The sequence below is a fragment of the Berghia stephanieae genome, chromosome 1 (assembly GCF_034508935.2).
Source record: "Berghia stephanieae isolate SIO BIC M18660-M18661 chromosome 1, UCSD_Bste_1.3, whole genome shotgun sequence".
NCBI lineage: Eukaryota > Metazoa > Mollusca > Gastropoda > Nudibranchia > Aeolidiidae > Berghia > Berghia stephanieae.
The window spans coordinates 66,852,248-66,877,992 of NC_088360.1; the positions used below are offsets into that span (position 1 = coordinate 66,852,248).

Below are 25,745 nucleotides of genomic sequence, written 5' to 3' on the forward strand. Positions count from 1 at the left end.
AAATCGAAAGTAGTAGACTTTCCACTTTATTTATATCAATAGTAGGGGAGGGCATCCGGTCACCAAAAGGTTATCGATGCTTTAGGTTTTGAGAAGTCAGGTCATCGACGACCGAGAACTTCCCGACCTCCACTTAGTTCTCGATGCTTTTCTCGTCTCGAGAATCTTGGTCGTCGATGCTTCTCGTATTGAGTCCCGAGTCCCGAGTCTCGAGACTATACTGCGCGAGCGACGCACGCGTTACTAACAATGTATACTATCTGCATTGTTCACCCCTCTCTCGTCGGCGATGATTCCAGCGAAGCTCGAGACTTTTTTGCGTCTCGATGCTTTTTTGAGTCTCGAGACTCAAAAAAGTCTCGAGCATCGCTCTAGTCATCGGTGCTTTCATTCAATACCTAGTCATTGGTATTGGGTATTGACGTTATATCATATTTTAAACAGCTAACAAAACAAAACGTCGTAAATAGATCAAAATGGTTATAGGTATCAATGTTTTATTATTATACAAAGTGAATTTATTTAATGTATTTAAGTTTTAATACAAAAAAGCCATCCAAAGCTCAGTTGAAGTGCTACTTCTCGGGAATTCCCGACTTTTCCTTGGTCATCGAGTTCGGGAAGTTTTGAGTGTTGGTGCCGATGACTTGAGGTATCATCGAGACTTCCGCTCGACAATAGTCAATAGTTTTCGCCTTTTCGCGGCAATAACGAAAAATGGCATCGGAGATAAAGTCAGACATCATTTCAGCATTTAAAATGCATGGTTTAACATTACGAAGGTAGTCTAATATGAATTATTGAGATAAATATATTTGTATCAAGTAAAGTAAAGATATCATGACACAAATGAACCAAACCAGCTCAGGCTCTCAGGTGGCAAAGGCTGTCGCACAGACACCTCCTGATTAAATTAAATTGAGCTTTTATATAGCGCAATATCCACTAAACGTGCTCAAAGCGCTTTATAAGGTGTCCCTGGTCAACAGCAACATTTAACATGTAGGACGGGACAGAACGCCTGTTAGGCGATATTACAATTTTTTGGACAAAGACAACGCTGTTACCGGCCAGGTACTCATTTTACACCTGAGTACGGTGAGATAATGTGAGTAAAGAGCCTTTTCCAAGGACTCAACTATGGGCCGAGCGCGAGGCTCGAACCCAGGACCTTTCGATCCGAAAGCAAGTGTCATACCACTAGACCACATAGCCGCACTTTCCCTGATGAGATCATTAATAATTAATCGCAATCTAATCTCTAACTCTAGATATTAATATTAAACATAGACATGTAGACTCATGTAGTTGTAGACAGTCTCACTAAATTTTGAAAGTTGTCAAATCATTTTGAAAATTGTTTCATTGCCAGTGGTGGGGTTGGGATGGGTGGTGCTCTCCCTCTCTCTCTCTCTCTCTCTCTCTCTCTCTCTCTCTCTCTCTCTCATTCTATCACTATCACACTCTCTCCCTCTCTCTCACTCGCTCTCTCTCTCTCTCTCTCTTTCTCTCTCTCTCTTTCTCTCTCTCTCTCTCTTTCTCTCTCTCTCTCTCTCTCTCTCTTCTCTCTCTCTCTCTCTCTCTCTCTCTCTCTCTCTCTCTCTCTCTCTCTCTCTCTCTATATATATATATATATATATATATATATATATATATATATATATATATATCTACAGCGCAGGATGAAAATCTCAAACAAGTTGGGATCGGGCCTGTTTGTTTGAGATTCCTGTGTTGGGTATTTTACAAAGAGAAGAAGAAAAAATGTAAGGGGGGGGGGGGGGCAAACGTGAGTTGATTCGTTGAGGTCCCCTTATAATGAGGTGTAGCTTTAAATGTGCCTTGTTTCATTCAATAACATAGAATAATGCTCTATACTCACCCAATCTTCCCCACCCATAATCACTTCTTTGATTTTAAATTGCAGTAACAATCTCATGTCATCATTGCCTCGCTAGTACTGGTACATATTAGAGTGAGGCGTCACATGCATCAGAATCAGACACTGATCAAACATGCTTCACAGACACTCCCTGCACACACACAAACACACACACATACTCAGGCTTAACACATTAACTAATAGTATTAGTTAATGTGTTAAGCATGCATTAGTTTAAATTATTTAAATGTAAGGCCACATATCATAGAGAAGAGAATGATGGCTGTTTTTGTTTCTGTTCAATATAAACATAAGGCAAAAGAATTTGGCTAGGGCTATTGGTCAGTACTGACCCCCAGACGCTAGTACCTGCGTGTCAGTGCTGACGAACAGGCGCCAGCGCCTGGGGGTCAGCACTGACCAATAACCTGGTGTTATTGGTCAGTATTGAACAACAGGTGCCGCCGCCCACAGACAGCCTCTCTTCGGTCTGTGCCACCGCCCCCCATTAATCAGCACTGACGAACATCGGGCCTGTTCGTCAGTGCAGACAAAGACCTCTTCGCACTTATTCGTCACTTCCTAAAGTAAAAAAAAAACAAAACAATTAAAATCCCAGGCTTTCAAGGCCAACTTATCCGATGACACTTAGCAACACTTGGTCACTTAGATAAATTTGATGTCTAACGCGTTAGATCGTGGCCTTCCTAAAGTTATGGCCTGATACTTACCAAAAAATGACGTCAAACTGCCAGTCTTTTGCCATAAAAGAAAACAAATCGTGAGTCGTATTCAGTAGTTCAACCAACGAAATAACTTGTTTCCTTGAGCTCTACTAACAACTCACTAACCGGTGCAAAAACCAAATAATGACGTCTGCCGGTCCTTTTGGATTTCAGTATCAGGCTATAACATAACGATGGCTACGGTTAGATGCTAGATGCCGTTGGGGCAACGGTATGACTGTCGTTGTTTCAAGCCACCATACGATTCTTTTTTATTTTATGTTGTCTTTGTGTGTATGTGTTTTTGTTTTTCTTTTTTTTTCCGTATATTTTTGTTATTGCTTAAATTAAAGAAAAATAGAGGAAACGTGTTATAATATAATATTTCTTGTTACGATTCTTTTATAATACATTGTCCATTCTATTGATGAGGTCTTTAAAAAAATGTATTTGTTTTGTTTTTGTTTTTTGTCATGCAAAATAATATTAATAATAATAACGGAAAGGAGGAGAAACCTGATAACGAATAGATAATTCCATTTTTTGGGGGGGGGGGGGAGGGCAGCGTGGCTCAGCGCTACGGTCTTTGCTTCGTACCCGAAAGGTACCGAGTTCGATCACCCGCCGCTGCTCTGTGCGTCACGCATCAGTGAGCATGCACGTTGGAGGAACCGAAATATAAGGTTGCCAGTTTGGCGTTTCAACATCAAATTTGGTATTTTTCTCAGGATTGAACAATATCATTTGTTTAATTAATTGATAAATTTATTAAACAAATCTCACGTAAACCGATAAAAAAAGGTGAAACCAAGGGACTTCCTTGCGACTAGTATGGGACAGGAAATGTGGATTTATTTGTTGTAGAACAAGTTATTTCAAAAAATGGCATTTTTCCATAATTTTGGCACCGTCAGTACAGGCGCCAGAACTGACCAATAGATACCAGTACCTATTAGTCAGTGCTGACCCCCAGACGCTGGTGCCTGTTCGTCAGTACTGACCCCCAGATGCTAGCGTCTGGGGGTCAGTACTGACGAATAGTCACTCCGAAAGAGTTTTATCAACAAAAGCTAAGAGTTAATGTCCATTTTGTTCGAGATTTCCGTGTTAGCCTCCAATGGTGTTTGATATTTTCATGTTGCCAGTACAATAAAAATAGAGGGATTAAAACGGAATTTACATGTGTTCAAGATTCTCGTGCTGCACTGTATCTCTATCTATCTATCTCTTTCTCTCTCTTTCTCCTTCATTTAATATGGTGAATTGTTCTGTTTTTTAGTGAGATAGTCTTTTCTTTTCTTTTCTCTTTTTTTTTTTTTTGGTTTGGTCTGGTCTTGGCTTTGAATATTTATTTTGTGTTGCTGAGCAAGAATACCTTATATTTTAAAAAAATTTTTAATTAATTTATTTTTTTTCTCTTTGATCATTTGTTCCATGTTTCTAAGCAAGATTGTTTTGCTTATTTATTTATTTATTTATTTATTAATAAGGATATTTTTTTGTCTCTTATTTGTTGTTTCTTTACTAGTTTTTCTCTTTTATTTTCTCCTTTTTTTGCCTTGATTATTTTGTTTCTGAGAAATAGTTTTTAAATTATTATAATTATATTACTTTTTCTCTCTGATCATTTGATTGCTTTCTGAATGAGGAGATTTATCTATTTATTTGATTATTTATTTAGTATGCACTTTTTTGTTGCCTCATTATTTGTTCTGTTTCTGAGTGAGATATTCATTTCCTTTTTTTTTTCTGTTTTGGAGCGAGATTTACTTTATTTTGTGTCGTGGCTGCAAAGCAAACCTCTTCGATGTTCTCCCAACAACATGAGCTGTTGCTTGCGATACCTTTATAAAGCTAAGCATTTCCCAACACAGCTCTATTTGGCAGCTCTGCATAGACCAGACCTGACGAAAATTTCGTAGAATTGCGAAATTTTATCTCCAATGTCAGAACTTTATCAGCTTTCCTATGTCATTAAAACTTATTTTTATGAAAGTTGATGTAAGACTTTATAATTTCAAGGATTTTGAAGTGTTATTTAATCCTTTTGATAGCGGGCAGGGAGACACTTACTGTGTCTTCTATCCCCTTATATCTGTTTTCCAATATGCTTTCTGTCTTTGTCTTGGAATGAGATTACTTGGTTTTGTCATGGCCCTGGCTGGAGTCCTGGATGGGAGCGAAACAGTCAGATGCATAGTTATTGTTTTGGGAGATGATATTTTTTTCCTTGTAAATCATCTCTCTGTTATGTATTATTACAGTTGTTATTTTGAATGTATAATGTAAGCATTCAAGTGTATTCCTCTTTGTTGGTTCTTGTGCTTGTGCCCAGATGAGACTTATAGGTGATCTCAAATTAAGGACATTGGTGGTATGCTCTTGGAATCTACATCTGATCCCTATTAGTTCTAAGTTCCCCTTTGTCATACTTTCTCTTGGGTGCTTTAATTGTAATTCTGGAACTTTTTACTATCCCATTTTCTTCCTTTTTACTGGCACTGATATAACCTAAATTTGTTGCAAGCGCCGTAAAACCCTTAAAAACAAAACAAACAATCCTTTTGAGGGTAAATTGTAAGGGAACCAAGAACTATAATTTTTATCTCCCAAAAATACAGAATTTTTAGATCTTCAAGTAGACAGGTCTGATAGACTGCTGTGCTTTTATCCCTTCCATTACTAGAAGTTGGGAGATTGTAGAATTTTAGTTTTATAACTTTTGATTTTACAGCGATGCAAGTCGCTTACTTGTGGAGGTTTTAACTCCTATTCCAACCACTGACAGAGAGCACTGGCTGGACAAGATTATTGAAATCATTCAAAAGCAGACATGTAAGTACTTGTTTTATATTGAATAATTATTAAAAGGTAATATTGCCAATCTCTTGCTCTATGTCAGTTGTATTAACGTCTGAGACAAATGAGTGTATTACAGTCCCAGCATTTCGTCCTGATTACAGAGACATTCAGAGAGTGGAATCAGCCCCTAAAGTGACATATTCTGTGTGTAGTTTTGTTTGTTTGGATTGCTTTTTTTTTTCATTACATGAAACCTTACCTTTATCTTAATTGGAAACAATAGCCTTTGTATGCCCATTGACATCAAAACCAAGTGCAGGGGTTGGTTTGGTGCCTATCGTCTAGTGTAGACTGACCAGTCACTCTGATTGACACCCATTTCCCATGCAGACTGCATCACCACAATGATTCAGGGCTGTCTGCCAATGACATATCTGACCATAATAGGATGTGACAAAGAGTTTTAAATCAGATTATACTTTAATTGTTCATTTATTGAATTGAACAAGAGTAGGCAGACAGACGGTATCGGTAAATGTCATGTTCAGATTATAGAAATGAATCCTCTATAATATTGTACTAGCTTGTTCCCAAAGTAAATGTTCGGATCTGGAAACAAGCATTTCTGGATTATGGAGTACAAATAGAGAAGAAAAATTGTTTTGTTGGGTTTATTCCATCAATTCAATTGACAAAAAAATGACATTGTCTCCTCATTCCATGCGCTTGCGTAATTTTCTGGTTTCAATTGTTACTCGGATGCTTACAGTGGTATTTCAATAGTCCAGACCTGCCAACCTGCCTGATTGTCCAGGATAGTCCCGGATTTCAATTTTGGGGAAAAGAAAAAAAAAATAATTTTAAAGCAATTGTTTTTCTACAACATCGGGCAATTTTTCAGGGACAGCTTAACAAGATTAATAAGGCATTCATTCATCAAGGAGTGTGAAAGTGACATTCTGAAAGTTGATTATACTTTGGGAAAAGAATCAGCTTTTGGACAAAGATCTAGGTCTAGGGAGTTTTGCAAATGATTTGTTGAAAAATCTTAATAGCAAGAGCAGAGCAGACGTCTTTAATAATGCAAGGGGTTTCTTCATCAAAGCTCTGGATTATGTGAAGACCAGCTTCCCCCTCAAATCAGACATCATGACACAAGCTGCTGACCTTAACATCAGGAAAAGGGAAGAGTGGGAATTTAGCGCATTGACCTTCTTTTCTTCAAAGTTCAAGGCATTGACCCTGTGTGATGAATATACTCTCCTCAGAGATGAGTTTAAGGATTTTTTCAGTCCTTTTCATTCACCCCTGAAATTGAAAAAAGAAACAAGGATTGATGTCAAGTTAATGAAAATTTCTGCTTTGAGGAGTGACATTGACAACAGACTGCTGTTTCCTAATCTTTGCAAATTATTGTTAGCAGTGCTTTGTATTCCTCATAGCAATGTAGATTCGGAGTGAATTTTCAGTGTTGTAAGAAAAAACTTAACTAAAGCAAGGTCCTCCATGTCCACAAAGACCCTTGACACCCTACTGGTCTCAAAGAGATAATCACCTCACTGGATATGACCCTTGGAGATGAAGTTTTGAGAGGATGCAAGAAGGCAACAAGAGGCATCTTTTGGCTTCCTCTCACAACCAGATTTATCCATGTGATTGTATTTAGACATCTTTTTACATCATGTTGTCCATAAATACTTAAATACTTCTCAGTATTTAAGATTCCATTATCTTCTTCCTCCACTCTACTCCCTCCTTCTTCTCCTTTTCTTCTTCTTCTTCTTCTTCTTCTTCTTCTTCTTCTTCTTCTTCTTCTTCTTCTTCTTCTTCTTCTTCTTCTTCTTCTTCTTCTTCTTCTTCTTCTTCTTTAAAACCTCATTTTGCCTTGGAGCTATTGTGTGTGGAGGTGATCCGAGAAAATCTTACTCATGGGGGTAAACAAGACTCAATTCATGACAATTTGATTACCATGGCAATGAAGTGCTTATCTTTTTCTTCCAATATTTCAGCTAAAAGGAGATGTAAAGTTTAAGTTTCTAAACAGAAACAAACTTTTAAAGAATATGAGTCAGAAGAAAAAAAAAGAGGTGTCTATTTGCTTTATTCATTATGCTAAAACATTCAATAAAGTATAACTTGAACAACTTTGAATAAATCACTACTAGAAATTGATAAAAAAAGTTATTAGAAAAATAAGAAATCTATAGTTAAAGCAGTCAGCAGCTATTGGAGTTGTTGCTTGGAATTCACCCTTGTCTTTAAAATGTGTCAAATGGCACAAGAACATCTTTTATCAAATATGTCATTGAATTTCAAAGTGAAAAAAGCACACCTATGGCCAAAAAAAATAAAACCCATTAGCTGAAGGGTATTTTAACAGTAGAGTAATTAACTAAACCCAATAAAAGTTGATACAAGCCAGATAAACGTGGTTTACTATCACTTGTTTTGATACTGGCTGTGATCACCATTTGCTTCCAGCACAGCTTGACATCGCTTTCTCATCAACTGTGTGCTCATGAGATAAATAATTCCAGGTGTCGATTAAAGCATCAAAAATACCATGGACATTACTAACTTGGAGTACATTGTACAGTTCTAAACTTACTCCATGGGGTTGAGGTGTGGGCTAAGCGCTGGCAATGGCAAGGGTTGAATTCTTGAGGTTTCATTTCTAACATTGGTAGTATGACATATGATTTACGATGCATTGGTTTGTTAATGTTTTTTTTTTATTGAATCGTTTTTCAAACAGTGTCATCTTCCATGGTGAATAAAGCTGCATGTGAATCAGCAATTAATGAATGTAAATCAGAGCATGTTGATGACAGGTATGTTTTTTCATTTCTCTTTATTTTCTGTTGATTAAATAGTCCCCCTGATATAATTTTTTTTTTAATCGTTGGATCTGTCTGCTATTGTAATAATAATAATAATGATGATAATAATAATAATATATTGTCCACATTATGGAAATTTAAGTGATTTTCATTGCTCGAACAAATATGGTATGCATTGAAATGTTTGAATCTTATGATTAATCAATAATCACAACAAAGTTACTTCACAACTTTCACAAACATCCTTTACTACAGTTTAAACAACAGGCAACATAATGTTTTTAATGCATTGACTTGATCACTGATTCAATCAGTGATTACAAATTTATACATATCCAAGAACTTTACTCACTCTGTCCTTTCTCTCCTACTCACTCTGTCCTTTCTCTCCTCCTTCAATACTTTGTATACGGACCTGTTCTCTCCTATCACATTCTTTTTCACAACATTCCTCTTTTTCACTTCTCTCTTCTCTCTCTCTCTCTCTCTCTCTCTCTCTCTCTCTCTCTCTCTCTCTCTCTCTCTCTCTCTCTCTATCTATCTATCTATCTATCTATCTACCTACCTACCTATCTATCTATCTATCTATCTATCTATCTATCTATCTATATCTATGTGAGTAGTATTTTTTTCATTTATTTTTAATATGTCATTAATTTATAATACAGTCGACTATGCTTGTAGCGATGTCGTCGGGGGACCAGAAAAAAGATCGCTACATCCGAAGTTCGCTACAGCTGTTGGAAGAAAATTCAAGGGAAATAATTCTGACTATTCTACTTCGTTGTATTGAGTTACTGCCCTTATCTTGACAAAAATTCATCGTGACCACTGTAGACAAATATTAGGTTTTTTTGTTTGTTTCTATTTTATTTTATTTTTTTTGTGTGTGTGTGTGTGTGTTTTTTTGTTTTTTTTTATTTTGTAAAACTTTTTTGGTTTTTTTTTGTTTTTTTTTTTGTTTTTGTTTTTTGTATTTTAAAAAAAATTCTTTATTACATTTTTTATTAATTTATTCAAATAAACGGAACGATATCTGTATGTGAAACCCCATGCCAGGATGGTGCCACATTTGAGACATCTTTATTAACACTGCACAAGAACAAGACAAAGGGACAAACACATATATCTCTTCAAAGAAAGCACAACACGTTTTCCTCCTGTCGCCATTGTTAAGTCGAGTTGTAGTTGTAGTCTGTGGTTGAGGCAAAACACTTAATACACTGTACTCTAGACTACAGCACACAAAGGCACTTGGAGAAGTGAGAGAGGTATATATCTAGTAAAAGAGTAGAGTGAGAATTCGTTTCGCTCTAATCTGACGCAACACGCAAGACAAGCAGCACATATTATATCAGTGGTACGTTACACACACAAAGTGTATTTTATGTGTTGTATTGACACAGGCGCTTGGCGAAGTGAGAGAAGCAGTGAGGAGAGTGTGTTTCTCCGTGCCGCTCGTGACATCGTTACAACCGTTATATTTTTACTATAAAGTATTATGGTCGGGGATAAGAATACGCATCACTATAACCATCACGACGGATGTAGCGAAGTCATTACAACCGTTTGTATTTTATTGAGTTTGTGTTACATGGGTGCCTGTTCTACAGAAAAAAGATTGTTACTTCCGAAGATCGCTACAACCGACTTCGCTACAAGTGGAGTGGACTGTAATAATTAATTCTCACAGTGGATTTATCTCAGTGTATATCTTTTTAACGATGACAAAGCTGGAACGTTTCGTACCACAGTGAAATGTCAACCATCTAATAATCTGTGCTATATTTGAAAATAAATTTATAGAACAAAATGAGGATATCATAATACTTATTGAATTGATGCAACTTGAACAAGAATTTTGCTCTTGTTTTAGATTGGGGTATATGAAAATACAATTATTTTAGATATTCTTCTACATGAAAATACATTAAAGAGATGTTTATGTAGGATGCTTCTTCATTTTGATATTTCGTGAAATTTTCTTTCGTTTTCAGTGAGTCCATCTTCAATGTCATTGATGCATTTTCTGTACCTCGTTATACCTATGTTAAAGACAGGAAAAAGTTTATCAGGTTTATATATTTTTCCACATTATAATGAATAGCATTTTAAAAATTAGAAAAAAAATATAAGTATAAGTAAATTGTCCACTTCTCTTTCAGCTTCTCTGATCTAGCTACTATTTTGTTGTGTTAAAGACAGTGATTCCCATGTCTCAGCTTTTGTTAAATCAAACAATAATGAATATGTGTCAGTGCTGGACATAATCAGTTGGAAGGTGAAAACTTTGGATTACATTTTTTTGCAGTTTCTGAAAGTATATGGTCCCCAGAGCATTTTAATCCTTAATTGAAGTAAATCGGGTGATTTTTCATGAAGTTTTGGTCAGATGTATGAGAAAGGTATCCCGCAACTTTTCTCAAATTTCATACTTTTTCAACTTGACTAGCTGTAAAAAATATTTAGAAGTGAAATTAAGCTTTGGTATTTCCCGAAGATGTACATAGTGCTAGCAATAGGCAGGCATGGAGGAAGACTGTAACTTCTGCTTCACGCAAGTCCCCGGTCATGGGATTGAGTGAGTGAGTGAGTGAGTGAGAAGATGTACAAAAAGGGTTGATTTAATCATTTATGACAAGAACTCATTTTTGATCAAAATTGACCTAACTAAACTTGGCAATATCTCAGTTCAAACCTTTTCACCATCCAACTGATTATGTCATTCATTGTAACATATGTTTAGCGATTTGGTTGATGAGTACAAAGTAATATTTCTCTAGTCTCATGATTTGTGGTTTAAGTTCTCTACTCTTCTTCCGATAAAGTAAAAGTTGGCCAAATTCAACTTTTTCCCCCTTGAAATTTAGATTCTTTCATCAAACTGTATTTATACAGATGAGAATTTTTCATAATGTTGTTAATAAGAATATCAAAAATCAAACATAGACACCAAAAACCATACATCAAATATAGCAAGACAATGCTTTTCAAAGTGATACAAGATTGCCTATTTTCCGTATATTTATGGAATTCAGTATGTTATAAATGCTCAGTAGTTTTTCCAATTATCGCTAAACAGAAAAAAAGTAGTATATAATGTCTTTTTACTGGAGCTCAGAAAGTGTATGGTATATAATATGTGTGTGCGTTAAAAAATCAGTAAATTGTTACCTCCTGAATTGGCAACCCAGTGATAAATTCTGCCCTTGAATTCATTCCACCAGCGAAACTGCCCACTCATTGATGTCACATTATAAGGTGTGTTGAGAATCATCCATATTCTAGAAAAAATATAAATAAGCATATTTTTAAAGACTTATTCAAAGAATGCAAAATATATGTTGTACCTGAAAGTATTAAGGCAAAATCAAAATTTAATGTTATATGTAAGATCTGTGTATTTAGATAGATTTCAAATTTACTATACCTCACGTCTGTTTTTGGTTTAATTTAAACCAGTGATTCAAGTCTTGGCAAAGAATCTCCTCTGCTCCATGGTAAACCACTAGACAAAGCAAGCTTGTTTCTAGATCGATATACCATCTTACAACAGGTAATTATCCTATTGGCAAAAAAGAATTTTAAAATCTTAAATTTTGGAATATACAGTGCAACATGCATTCGTCAAACTACAAGGGACAGAAGGAAACGTTTGTCGAATACGTGATCATGGCTGTAAGATAAGGGACAAAACTGTGATGTAGCCTACTTTATAGATATGATCTAAATGTTTGTACATCCAGGTCTCGTAGATTGATGCCAATATAGTGATATGCACTCGTTTAGACAGGCAAAACACACACCACCATGTTATTAAACACAGTGGTTGATGGCATGAGAGGATGTGGGGATAGCGGGAAGAATGGAGGTGGGAGCCACTCGCCTGCACAACCATAACCTTCATAAACGTTTACTTATAAAAGGAATGAAGTTGACGTCACTGAACTCTTTGTTATTATTTTTACATAGCTTATTAGGGATTAATTTTCACTAAATTATGTCAATCAGACTATAAACCTAAAAGGTTACACACAGTTTTGTGTTTTGGTATGTTAAATTTGACTGGTGGATGTTGTGAGTATTTTACCTAAACACATAACATCAGCCTGAGACTGCAGCAATTAGTTATACAGATCCTGAACATCACTCTTAATTGTAACACAGGCGATTGAAATTTTGTAAGGTGTGCAATACCTTTCCTTCATCAGTAACAAAATATGATAAATACTCACAATATGTGGGTTTGGTTACTTCAGGTGACAGGCAAGTACTTATGATGATACAGACCAAAAATATGTCACATGACAAGACACTAATCACAAACCTGAAATGAAAAGTGAGTTGTTAATGGTGCTCAAGGGAATAATTGATACAATTGATTAAGCTGTTGAATATCACTTCTAGTAATTAACTTTCTTGATTGTTGTCCTGTTTTATGACACATTAATTTTGTCAGTATCAGGCTATAGATTCACGAAGGCTGTGGCACAAAGCAACTTGCTCGCTCTCTCTCTCTCTCTCTCTCTCTCTCTCTCTCTCTCTCTCTCTCTCCCCCCCCCCCCCAAGAGCAATTGCCTCAGATTCGTCCATTGGAATTATTCGTGGATTCCGTGAAAAATTTACCAATGAAGGACAGAATTTGGGAATTCTGCCCTGGTTCATTGAACATGTGAATATGTCGAATGCTTATTCGATAAACATGTGTTACTCTGTAGTCTTTTTCCAATTATTGACTTTCAGAGACACGTTGATCATTAGAAGATATCTCTTTAAATAAAGAAATGACTAAAAGTAAACCTTTTATATGTGTTTCCTCTTTAACATGTTATCTAACGAGGATCAAGTGTTAAAGTATCTCCGAAATTCATTTCATTATTCACATTCTCCCAATTATGTAGCTAGATTAACCTGCTTGTTAACCAAATAGACTATGAAAATGAATTAATGTATAACAATGCATTTGTCTCATTTAAAAAATTTTTTTTTGCAACTTGCCAGTTCCCCATCTGCATCGATAGGTTTTTTAGTGTTTTTAAAAATATTTTAATGTCTTCTCATTCAAGGTCAGTCTCAAAGCAGGTCGATTATTATTATATCCATGGTATTCAAAATTGTAATTTGGAATGAAGAGTCAGTCTCTTGCCATTAATTATATTAATATATATTAGTACTTTCTTCCACCTCTGTTGTTTTCCTTCAAGAAATTTTTTATAGCTGTCACTATCAAAAGATCTGCAACTCTTTGTATTTATCCAAAATTTGATTGAAGTAAACAAGAATCCTTGTAGATTTGAATTTGTGCGCATCTTTTTCATGTTGATGTTCATTTTTTTCAGAGAACACTTCGCCATCAGCTATTTACACCACCAGCACTTGGAGCAGATCCAAGTACAAACAGCAATAAATTTCAGGTAAACATTAATTTGCATGATTGCTAAACAAAAAACAAAGATAAAAAAACTTCAGTATTCTTCTTTCATTGGAGGTGTGAGACCATTCCAGTGTCTCAATGTTGATAGTATGAACAGATACAAGTTCAAGTTAAACGAGTATAACCTAATGATAATTCATTTTTGAAGTGAAAAATAATATATTATTTAAAATGAAGTTTTAGAAAGATAGAATGTTGTCAAATCGAGCTACTCACTTTGCTTCGGCATCAATTGGTGACCCTAAGGCATATTTAGAGTTTGGCTTGGTTTTTTTTGTTTTTTTTTAAAAAGAGGTTGAGCCTTATTTCTTTGATATTCTTCTTAATCAAATTTTTAATAAATTGAATTTTGTAAGCTACTGCATCCTGCACACCTTTCATAGTTAATGTAGTGAAAGTTACATTTATTTGCATTTTTTTTTTTTTTAAACATTTATTCTGTATTTTGGGATGAGACCTTTTGAACACTCATGGTGGGTCAGAGATGTCACTCTTTGTCATTTATCCTCCTCTTATCTGATTTCCTTTTCTATACAGCTTTTTATTGATGTATAGCTGGGGTAAATAGTCAAACGTACTTTTCTTTTTTTCCTGATATGGATTTTTTCTCATCTTCCTATTAATTATTTCTATAGATTTTAATTATTGATATGTGTGTCATGTTGCACTTGAGCGTGTACCTTTTGGCAGTGATCTGTGCTGGTGTCTATGTTTAGCTTTAAGGTAATCTTGAACACATTAAACTTTTGTGTTTTCCTTTTCCTGGGGCGCTTATGAGTGCAGATCTACAATCTTTTGATCATCTTCCTGGTGCTGAAATTACTTCAAAGTGTCAAAGGGATGTCGGAATCCTAAAATAAAAGTTGAAATTATTTCTTTCTCCTTCCATTCAAATTAGATAATTCTGTTCCCTGAGACCACTTTCCCCAGTATATCCAAGTCTGAATCAGATTAAATGTTGATATGGGTTTATGTGTAGCATTTTATTGACCCACAAACTACTTAAATACTGGAATTTGATCAATATTTTCTCAACAATTTTTTTTACTGCAGTGGAAACTTGTTTCTTTATGACTATTCTGACCAGTTCGGGGATGAGATAAGGCATTCGGCATTGTGTGACAATTGAATTTTTAAAAAATATTTTTTTTTGTTTTGTTAAGAGTGTTTATGATCCATAGATTGAGTGATTAAATTAAAATAGCAGTAGGATTTGAACCAAAATATTTTCAACTTGTAATTCTAAATGATAACATAACTATTGGGTCTAGTATTTGGAATGTTATACTCTACACCTTTTTTAGTTTTACCTGACATATTGAATTAAATCTGTGCCTGTTTTATTCATCAGTTAAAGCCCGTTGAGTATCTTGTTGGAAGCACTGCCAAACTTCAGGGAGTTCTTGTACTTGGGATGCTTGTACAGCTAAAAGAGGTGAGTGCTGCATTTTAGAGGAAATACAAAAAAAAAAAAAGAAGAAGATATATAAGAAATGAAGGAAACAACGAAAGAATTGGTGATGCCTATTTATTTTTTCTCCCTATGTTAATATCCAGTCAACTAAGCAATATGTGCTAACTTCATTACATCAGATAAACAATGAAAAACGAGCCGAAATTTCACATTTTTGCCTAACTTCACCTTAAATTTTTTTCTATCTTTGCTTTCTTGAACTATATTGAATTATGTATGAAAATAAAGATCATTCTTTTCTCTAAATGGACATATGTTTGATTTTTATATTATTAAGCTCGTTGATTTATTTTGATTTTTTTTCTTTAATACCATGCATGCATTTGATTTAAGAATAGTATGGCTCTTAAATTTTTGATTGGTTGCAATGATTTATTTTGTTTTTTCTTTAACCTTATTTTTACAGGGCAAGTGGTATTTGGAAGATCCATCTGGAAGTGTTGCTTTAGATTTTGCCAATGCAATATCCTTCTCAAAGAAAAAAAGAAATAAAAATGTCACAAAAGGTCAAGGATAAATAAATTGTCCTATGGTTTCCATCAATTAATGATGTGAAGAATGCACTACATGATGGATTAATGCCATACTTAGTTTATTTTCTCTACTAAAAAGAATATTAAGAAATATGAGTAACTTAATTTTGTCATTCCCATTCAATAATTTTAGTGTAGTTATGAAACTGAATTCACAAGTCATTTATTACCTTCTTTTTTTGAAAGGGTATAGCTAAATTATTTGTCCTTAACTGTTTATACAACTTTCAACCTGGGCTGTTTACAGAAAATTCCTTTGTTTTAGCTGAAGGCTGGTATGAAGAGAGCATGTTTCATGTTGATGCATTTGGATTGCCACCTCCTGAGAAAGCAGAAAACACAAGGTTTGGTTTAAGAATTTTCATTGTTGGCCTCTTTGAAAGTTTTGAATTTCTTAATTGATGTTATTTATTATGTGTGCATTTGTGTGTGTCTACTGTATATTCGGAATGCATGCCGGTTGTTTGGAACAGTATAAGAACTTCAGCACATGTTGTAAGAAATATTTTATTTACAGTTATCATAAAATAAAATATACCGATCACAGTTATTCATTTTACCACTTATCATTCCTTTTAGTTTTCATGCTACCTGCGTGATTCATCACGCCGTACAGTGCCAGACCAGGGGTCAGCGAGGTTTAAGTCACTGCTGTGGAACAAACGTAACAAGTGACCTATCATTGTTATTTTTCCTCATTTTCTCTCCACTGTTACATGTCATCTAATATACCAACAGATCTAGAATTGTAAACTCCAATCACAGCTCCATTAACTGTTAAAATTACTAGGTCATGTGATTATTATAACGCATAGTTTAATTTCGTAGAATGGCTCGACTGGGTGCCAGTGATTGGTATACGTAATTTTTAATTTGATTACCTTGAAATGTTCAACATCGCCGATTTGCTTAAACATTGCAGTATGATTACTTGAAATAATAAACTTCATTATGAGTTAGTTTGAAGACAGCGATTGTAATAGGTTTTAAGTGGTGATGCCATGAATATAATTGTTCTAATATAGTAGAGAGTTATTGACATCAGTCATTATCAAATGAAGATTGAAGGACATAAATTAGTTCTAATAATATACTTTAAATTCACAATGTGGTGTTCCCAATCATTTAACCTCATTGTGTTGTTGATGCCCATTGTCGTCTTTATCGTGACCACCCCCATGTCTCCGGTACAACTAGTATCATCACCATCACCACCCCCAATCCCCTTGCCTCTATCACTACTACTACTACTACTACTGTTGTCACCATCACCACTGCCGCTTTAATCCATACACTACACCAATCGTCAACAACACGATCACACTGCTGTACTTTTTAAAAACCACATTGAAAAAATTTTGGCCAGAAAACGTGTTCTTATATCGATCGATTAATTTGACCATCATCGTATTAAAAACTCTCAAACCTGGGCAGGATTGAACAGGGTCATTTTAATTGATCGATATTTAAAGGACAAGTTTTCGGGCAAGAATTTAATATGTTGATTTTTTTCCGGATACGGCTGCAGTCGTCACAACAAGCATTAGTCCCGTCGACATCATCACCATAATTTTCAGCAGCACCAGCACTACTACTGTCCCTAAACCACCAGCATCATGTATGTTGTTGCCATCACCACCGCCAGCATCATCTACCTCTGATGATAGAATTAATGAACCGTCAACCACAATGTCACTATCCCCAGTTCACCCTACTCCACCACATTAAAAATATCCTCACATTAAGATAAAAACTAGCTAAAATCAGAGAGTGAAAAATGTCCATATAAACTGGGTTGGTCATGAAAGTTGGCCACACATGATAAATATTATAATACTATAGGATATAAATGGATCTCAATCCCATGGTGATTCTTAATGTTTACATCTCTTCAACTCTTCTGTACTCTGGAGAAATAGTTAAATTTTGGCCAGAAAACTCGTTCTTCAAAGATCAGTCGAATAATATGACCCTCATCTTGTCAAAAGCTCTAAAACCTGAGACCATCTTATCTAAAACTCTCAAACTTAGAACTGCAAGGAAGTCCCAGGTTTGAGAGTTTTTGACAAGATGAGGGTCTTTTAGTTGATCAATATTTGAAGGACGAGTGTTCTGGTTAAAATGGCTTTTTTTTCCCCAGAGTATGACAGAACTGTGTATACAATATTGTCTGCATCGTATTATTACAGCTTGAAGTACCGTGACTATTGCTTGATGACTTTCTCAGATTGTAGAATGATAACAGTGGTCAGCACTGTGAATAGACTTGTTATTCTACTGGTTGATGGGGAATTTGAACTGGCAAGATATTAATCAAAACCACATTGCATGAGTCTCAGAAAAATCGCCCTGAAGATTTGTAGGGTGAAAAGTTCAGTATTATCCCTGTATTAAGTGTGAATTTAGAGGGGGTAGTTTTTATCTAAATGTGTTATTTCTTGATTCACTTTAGTCTATGTGTACTTATGAGTATTTGAAATGTGAAGTCTTTTGTTCTCATTGTAATTTGACGTAAATATATCCCATAGAAACAGAAATCATATGTGTATAAAAATAAAATATCAACAAAATAATATAGTACATAACAATAGTTAAAGATTATAACGCAAATGAATTACAAATGATTATATTTGGTCATTTTATGGAATCTTTGACCCCTACTCGCCAGGTATCATGTCCTACTGTCGGTGAGAGCAATGTACTCTACAACTAAAAGTCAAGCTATATTCCTCTGTTCGATACTTATTGAAATGAACAAAATGAGTGTTCCCTTATCTTCAAATGAAGAGACAAGTCCGTAATTAACAACAGTCTATCACTACTCATTCCCTTTTATTTAGTAAAAATAATATGTTACAGTCTGCCCGTTTGACCATTTCTGCAATTTTTGACTAATTTGTGGTAAACAAGGCATGTAAGCCTAATGAATTATTATTATTACTATTTCTACTACTGTTATTGCTATTATTATTATTGGTGTCCAGTCAGAGATGGTTTAAATCAGCACAGCATATTCTCCATTCCTGTGTAGCTCTTTAATTTAAATTATTCCTCTCTGTGGTAAATGGTTTTCAACAATTAAAAAAATTCCAGTTGTATATATGACGCCTGTTTTTCACTAAAAACTTTTCATAATGTATTGGAGATTTGCATAAATTATGCATATTAGCCTCGAATATACTTTTAGTGTTCTCAGACCTTATTGATACATTCACTATTTGTTACAAATATTATTTTAATTAAGAATAGAATTAAATCAACTTCTTTGATTGGAAGGCGTTCAATAAGAGAATCAATTGTTTATATAGATTAAACATTGCAATGATTATTTCCCTTTATTAATTTATGAAATATAAGTTCAATCTCTTTAAAGCTAACATTTTGATCTGATTATTATTATTTTATTTTTTTCAAGCAAGCTTTTGTAACGGTTTAGGTTCAAGAGAATTAGTATACTCCAATTTTAGGTGTGTTTATCTTGTCAAAGTAAAGAGGTAGGAATTCTCCAATATATAGAGGTTCATTTTACTATAACTACTATTATAGTGTACTACTTAAAGACCACTATGTTGCATGAAAGAAAATATATATGCAATTTCCTACTTTTAAGCCAATCTCCCTAATTTTTTACCCATAACGCCCTCTCAAGTGACACAGTTATGCTTTTCTAAACATCCTAAGTTATTTCATTTATTTTACAATTGTGCTTCTTGTGTATTGGTCCTTATCAAAGTTAAGGCAGTTGAATTCTTTCTTTATTTTGTCTGTTCTGAAATTTTGATCTCATTGTGGAAAGTGTCATTTCATAACGATTCAAATGAGCTGGAACTAAACCGGATAATTTAACAACATTTGGACTAGCCTCTGTCATCTTAAATTTGTTGGTGTTAGTTGTAGTAATTAAAAAGGCTGACATTTATATGTTGCGATTCGATGAAAGGGGAGGGGGGGGGGGCGTACGTCGTCCCCTCATCCCGGACCAAATGGGCGTTCCTTATTTTATTTTTGAAAAGTTGGCAGCTATGCATAAGACTACAGATTTGTGGTCATAAGAAAAGGTTACTTATCTTTCATCTCCCATTATGACTACACATATGTAATGTTAAATATTGTAAAAAAAATGGAAGACAATATATTAGACAATCAAATATGCTCTTAATTCCTTAATATATAGCCACTGTAATATACATGTGTGTAGTCCTGATAGATTGTTCCAATTATGGAGGCCTTTTGTGGAATTGGTTAATTGGAACGATTGCACTTCAGTTATTGCTGAAAAATTTGTGTGTTTTCTGGTTGAGATTCTTTGGAAATTTTTATCATCATTTTTGCTCAAATCCAGATCTTACTTCGGTAATATAAATTTTTTTGGAGGCCCCTCAAGACTTCAAGTGAAAACATCTATGCATCTAGAACAAGTAGAGAAAGATAAAACAGATGCTATGTTTGCTTTGCTGTCTGATGTTTGGCTTGATAATAAACAAGTAAGTTGTTTGGAAGGGTAAATCTAAACTATTGAGCATTCTTAACACTGAGAAAACCTTCAGTTTTTCATATTCTAATAGAAAATTAACTAAGATATCAGATACAGTGACAGATAAAGGAAAAAAAAGCTTCCTTCAATTTGTAATCAAACATCAGACCTCCTGATTACTATTTGGACATGCAACCATCTCAGATTTTGATGTAGCACCAGTACTTGCTCCTCAATTTCCATATATTGCTATTGAAAACACCATGTGTCAGTTTATCTCTCTATTTCATCACAACTGGAGTAGTTCTCATCACATCTCAATCCTAACTTTTTGTCATCATTTTACAATTTCAGTGAAACAAGGCGGCTTTTTTTTCTTTAGTTCAAATCATTATCAATTACATAATTTCATTAATTTTACTCCATGCTTTTATTATCTGAAAACAATTGAATTAATATGAGTGACACATCGATCAAAACAAAGGCTTTAAGACTTAGAATCATCCTTTCGACCTTGTAGTATTTGTCTGGCAAATACATTGGGATACTTGATTTATTTTGATGATTTAACCTGGTTATTTTTAGACATTTCATAAGACATTTCTGTACAAAAAGTAAAATAAATCATGAGTTTAATTGGGATTGTTGAACTATTTTAAATATTATTCTATTAATATTATTATTTAATTTTATTGTTATTATCATTATCGTTGTTGTTGTTATTATTATTATTATTATTATTATTATTATTATTATTATTATTATTATTATTAATATTATTATTATTATTATTATAACAATGTTGATCACGTACTTGTATGTTTTGCCTGAAAACCCTCCGTATGAGTGACACAGAATTAATTCTCTTTGTCCTAACCACCAGTTTTGCAAATTAGATTTCACTTAATTGTCCACTTTGAATTCAACTTTGGTGATTCAAAGAAAAATAACAAAATAAAAAAGAAAATTCACCTTGCACACTTAAAAGTAAAAGAAAGAAAAAATTCATCCAACGTGTAGGACAGCCTTTTTGCGCATTGCTGGTGGCTGAGCAGTACGGTGTATCAGCTTGTTACAAAGTAAAGCACTGTTGAGTATGGCCAATGATAAGGTGAGTGACACTGATAGCAAAAGTCCCAAGCATTATGTTTTTAGGTAAGGCATATTATACATATGAATAATAACCTGGCTATAGGCAGTGAAGGATGCTGTAAGTTGCTAGTGAAAAAGGTAGGCGACTTGCACTGAATTAAATGAAAATTTGGTTCTGCATTGCCAGTTCGTGGAATGAACCACATTGAGTTATGTGAATTTCTGAAAATACGATGTTCACATCAATTCATTTTGCTTTATTTTCCCATTTCCTACAGTTTCCCGTTTTTTCTGCTTCTGAACCACTGGGTATTTAGGCAATCACCACTGTATTATTATATGTTTATTTATTATTATTATTATTATTATTATTATTATTATTATTATATTATTATTTATTATTATTATTATTATTATTATTATTATTATTATTATTATTATTATTATTATTAGACTGTAATACATTAACCTTTTAAAGTTGTGATCTAACTTTTTTTAAATGGTATGCTTGCCTTATTCCTCCTACTTACACACAGGTCATGGAAAGATTAAGGGTATTTTTTGATGGATTCTCAAAATCTCCTCCTTTTGCCATCATTTTCTGTGGAAATTTCATATCTGCTCCCAAAGTTTTAAGCCATGCTGAATCCTTGAAAGGTTTGTTGGTTATATTCCTGCCTATATGTTGGTTTCCAAATTATTATATGTATTATATATTATATTATAAAAACTCATTTGTAAGGAAATATGATGCTTATTATTTAACTGAAAATTGTAAAGATAATAAAGCGAGTAAAGGTGACATATAATATGTGAAAACAGCATCAATAAAAAAAAATTTTACATTATAACGTGACTCACAAAGCCACCTTTAGTTTTTAATTTCCCTGCTGAAAAAATGGTGTCAAATTGAAGTCTTTAAATTTTGAATTTATGCTTTTATATTCCAGGGTAGAGCGTCTTTTTCTTTTTCTTTTTTTTAAAATAATTTTTTTTCTCAAAAAATTTGCTTTGATATGTCAGTTATGTTCCAACCCTTCTCATTGACAGAATGTTTCAAACAACTTGCCAACCTTCTGTCAGAATTTCCAAATATTGTAAAATCATCACAGCTTATCTTTGTACCAGGCCCAAATGACCCTGGTCACTCTACAATCCTGCCGAGGTTGGTCATAATTATGTGTTATTCCATCTCCACAAATATTTGTTTTTCTGTCCTTTTATTTTTGTATCCACAACATTATGCAGGGCAAGATGTTATCATTATCATCAGTTACTCAATATTGGATATTATTATCAGAGGTTAAGGGTTTGAATCCTAATGGAGACACTTGACAGTTTTTTTACTATTTTCAAATACAGTGGTGATCACCTAAATGCTGCCGGCGTAGTGCCCGTTTTGCCTAAACGCCCTATGATGTGGTGCCTGCTAATAAAATTTGTCTAAGTGAAAAATTTTCTGTATAATTTAACATTTAATAACACTGCCCAAAATAAATATCAATTAAACTGTCATTTGCTCCAACCTCTCCAGCAGTTTCTCAGCTTTCTCCCTGTGTAGCATCCAATCAGCTTCTTACAATTGTCCACTTCCAGTTGGCTATTGACAAAGAACAATTTTAATTGTGCAGCAATTGGTCATCAGCAAAGTGTCAAGTAGGCTCCTCCTACTCAAATCACACATACCCACATGTACGGTCATGTTGCCCAGCTCACAGGGATTTTGATTTTACACAACCATCCGCCACCTTTGATCACATCCTTTGACATCACTCAACATCTACCTTCTATTCTCACACCCTGTAGACAAGGATCACTAGGTTATGTATGTCCACCTATGCTGTGATATACTTCAACATTACAGGAAAGTCTCGTGTTGAGGTGTGAATCCTGAAGACGAAGTTCTCATGGAATGGCATATCAGTGTTAAAGTTATAGGTTCAAAGTACAATTTTCATAGGGAAATCATGAGAGCTTGAACTGAGCCAGCATGTTAACTCTTAGTTGCTAAATATGCCAGTCTGTAATGCCGGCTGGGTTGCTAAATACGCTAAAAGGCGTCACTCATGTAATAATAACTCAAGCTGTAATAAATGAGTGAAATACGAAGCCAACGAGTATGAATATTGAACTGTTGTGACTGCAAGCACTCTCTAAGACCTTTCTTGAGACAGTCAACAATTGAAATTGTTTATGTTGCAACTCTAACACTAACAGAGGAACTCAAGTGAAGATGGGTAAATAAACAGACATGATTCTGATTAAGGAGCTGATTTATTCTTAGATAATGACTTATGATAATTATTCTGACATTGGGGTTTCAAGAACTCGTTTTTTGTTCCAGTTTCATTGATAATGATGTAAAGATAGGACCTCAAACTAATGGTGGACGTGGTGTTTGTGATGGTGTTGATAATGAATGGGTTTGGAATGTTTTTGACATCCTGTAGAGTGGCTAATGAACTTTACTGAAAATACAAATATTGAGTCGAATGAAGAAGAAAAGACTATTTCTATGCTATTTTAGGCTTCTATTTCCTGATAATGGACTACTCTTGTAGTCTTTCTTTCTCTCCATGATTTTGAATATTTTTCAGTTCCTTTACTTAGCACATAACGCTAACAAAATAAATGAAAACACCACAACTTTTAAAACATTTCTAATTACATACAATTGTCAATAATATCCAACCTTGAAATGTTTGGTTTCCTTTTTTGATGGAATTATGGGTCAAACTGTATGGCAACAGCAAATTTGCATATATTAATTAGCTGTCCAAGGTGGTTGTCTTGGTCACATGACCTAATTTGCATTTTTGATTGTGGTGGCATGATCACAAAACTATCCTTTACTATCCATGTGAATTTCATGAATGTGGGACTAGTAGTAGTAGTTATCTTTTTGTTGCATTTTTACTTACATTACCCATTTTTAACTTATTTTTGCCAAGATGCTTAGCAACTGGGAAAACATTAGTGCCAGATTTGTAAGCAACTAAAGAGTTAAAACCCCTAAAAACAACAACCAAACAAACAGGAGATGTGAATGAGTAGATACCTAGCTTTAAACAGTGACAGATATTAAGTACAGCATCGAGAAATGATGCCAAGCAGACTTGTATTATTTGAAAGGTTAAACATTGCCTGCTGGTGGGCCGAAGCATTCTGAAGCACAATAATCATTGTGAATCAGTTGAAATGCGTGATATAAATGTTCATATTCATCTTGGTCTTGATCAACTTTGTCTAAATGCTCATTTTTTTCTGCTTCCCAACCACTGGCTCACCGGCCATTTAGGCGATCACCACTGTATCTCTTATTTTGTGCAGATGCTGATCTAAGTTGACTAGAGAACGGGAATTATTTTTTTATCTAACAATTCAAAATTTATATATAATGCTTTATACTTTTTTTTTAGCATCAATTCATTTTACACTATTGTTTTCTTCAGGCCTGCCATTCCCAACTCCATAACAGAGCCATTTAGGAAAAAAATTCCAAATGCCATTTTCACATCTAACCCGTGCCATATTCAATACTGCACTCAAGAAATTGTCATAATCCGTGAGGATATTGTAACCAAGATGTGTCGTAACTGCGTCAAATTCCCTGCAGATGGAAATGTCCCTCTCCATGTAAGTTGTTCAGAAGAATTAGCTTTTCTCAATTACCAATTATCAGTCCAGAATTTTTGATTTTAAATGAGGGTAACCTGTTTGTTATGCTGTTTAGTTCAATGCCATGTAACTGAAGATGTTATTTGCTATACGATCACGTCTTGTGCAAATACTCAATGCGGAATGTTTCAGGTTTAAAACCCGTCTTCAGCCAACTACAAAAAAAAACAATGAAAACATAAATACATTACTTAAAAAAACAGATCGACTGCAGAGCAGTATTCAGCACATCCTTTCTGTATCAAGATCTTGGAATTTAAAGAAAAAGAAGTGTTTGCTTGGTTACTAAGGAGGGCCAAATTGAGTGGAATATAAAAATGCATAACATTTGATGCATTAAAAAAAATAAAACAGGTCTAGAAAAGGTGTAGGAACCCTGTCTGTAAAATGGGAAAAGGAATACATGTAACTCTTACAAAGAAAATAGTCTGGGAAATAGTCTTTTACAGGGTATCTGAAAGGTAAAGGAAATATTTGTTTTTGTACTTTAAAAGTGTTCATGGTAACTCCATAATGTACATTAATAATATGTGATTCAGATAGACCCTATAATAGGTTGATTTTGTTCTTTTTTTGTTTTCGTTTCTCAGTTTGCCAAGTCCATTATCAGTCAAGGACACTTGTGTCCTCTTCCCCTTCATGTTTGCCCAATGTACTGGGCCTATGATTGTGGCCTGCGTATTTATCCTTTACCTGATGTTGTTGTGACTGCTGATAAATATGACCCTTTTGATACAACGGCCTTGTCTACAAGAGTTATTAATCCAGTGAGTAGAGAAGAGTAATTTGTTTTTATTTTTTAAAGCAATAT

The 25,745-nt window shown here is 34.3% G+C and overlaps 1 protein-coding gene and 1 long non-coding RNA gene across 2 annotated transcripts in view; one reads left to right on the plus strand and one right to left on the minus strand.

Annotated features, from left to right (window-relative positions):
• The first annotated feature begins 14 nt into the window (after nt 1–14).
• Nucleotides 15–25,745, plus strand: part of LOC144979897 (DNA polymerase epsilon subunit 2-like) — a 35,278-nt gene continuing 9,547 nt past the window's right edge. The window contains exons 1-15 of the mRNA XM_078927159.1: nt 15–41; nt 682–782; nt 5,342–5,442; nt 8,165–8,240; nt 10,247–10,324; nt 11,712–11,805; nt 13,589–13,663; nt 15,035–15,118; nt 15,564–15,620; nt 15,913–16,034; nt 20,033–20,174; nt 21,793–21,913; nt 22,307–22,421; nt 24,709–24,892; nt 25,525–25,701. Coding sequence (XP_078783285.1) covers nt 718–782; nt 5,342–5,442; nt 8,165–8,240; nt 10,247–10,324; nt 11,712–11,805; nt 13,589–13,663; nt 15,035–15,118; nt 15,564–15,620; nt 15,913–16,034; nt 20,033–20,174; nt 21,793–21,913; nt 22,307–22,421; nt 24,709–24,892; nt 25,525–25,701 — 1,491 coding nt within the window. The 5' untranslated portion in view covers nt 15–41; nt 682–717. The remainder of the gene's footprint in view (nt 42–681; nt 783–5,341; nt 5,443–8,164; nt 8,241–10,246; nt 10,325–11,711; nt 11,806–13,588; nt 13,664–15,034; nt 15,119–15,563; nt 15,621–15,912; nt 16,035–20,032; nt 20,175–21,792; nt 21,914–22,306; nt 22,422–24,708; nt 24,893–25,524; nt 25,702–25,745) is intronic.
• On the minus strand, nt 11,497–15,121 carry LOC144979904 (uncharacterized). The gene is made up of 3 exons (XR_013646794.1): nt 14,994–15,121; nt 12,485–12,576; nt 11,497–11,533 (listed from the first exon to the last, which is right to left on the minus strand). It is a non-coding gene; the product is annotated as an uncharacterized LOC144979904 (long non-coding RNA).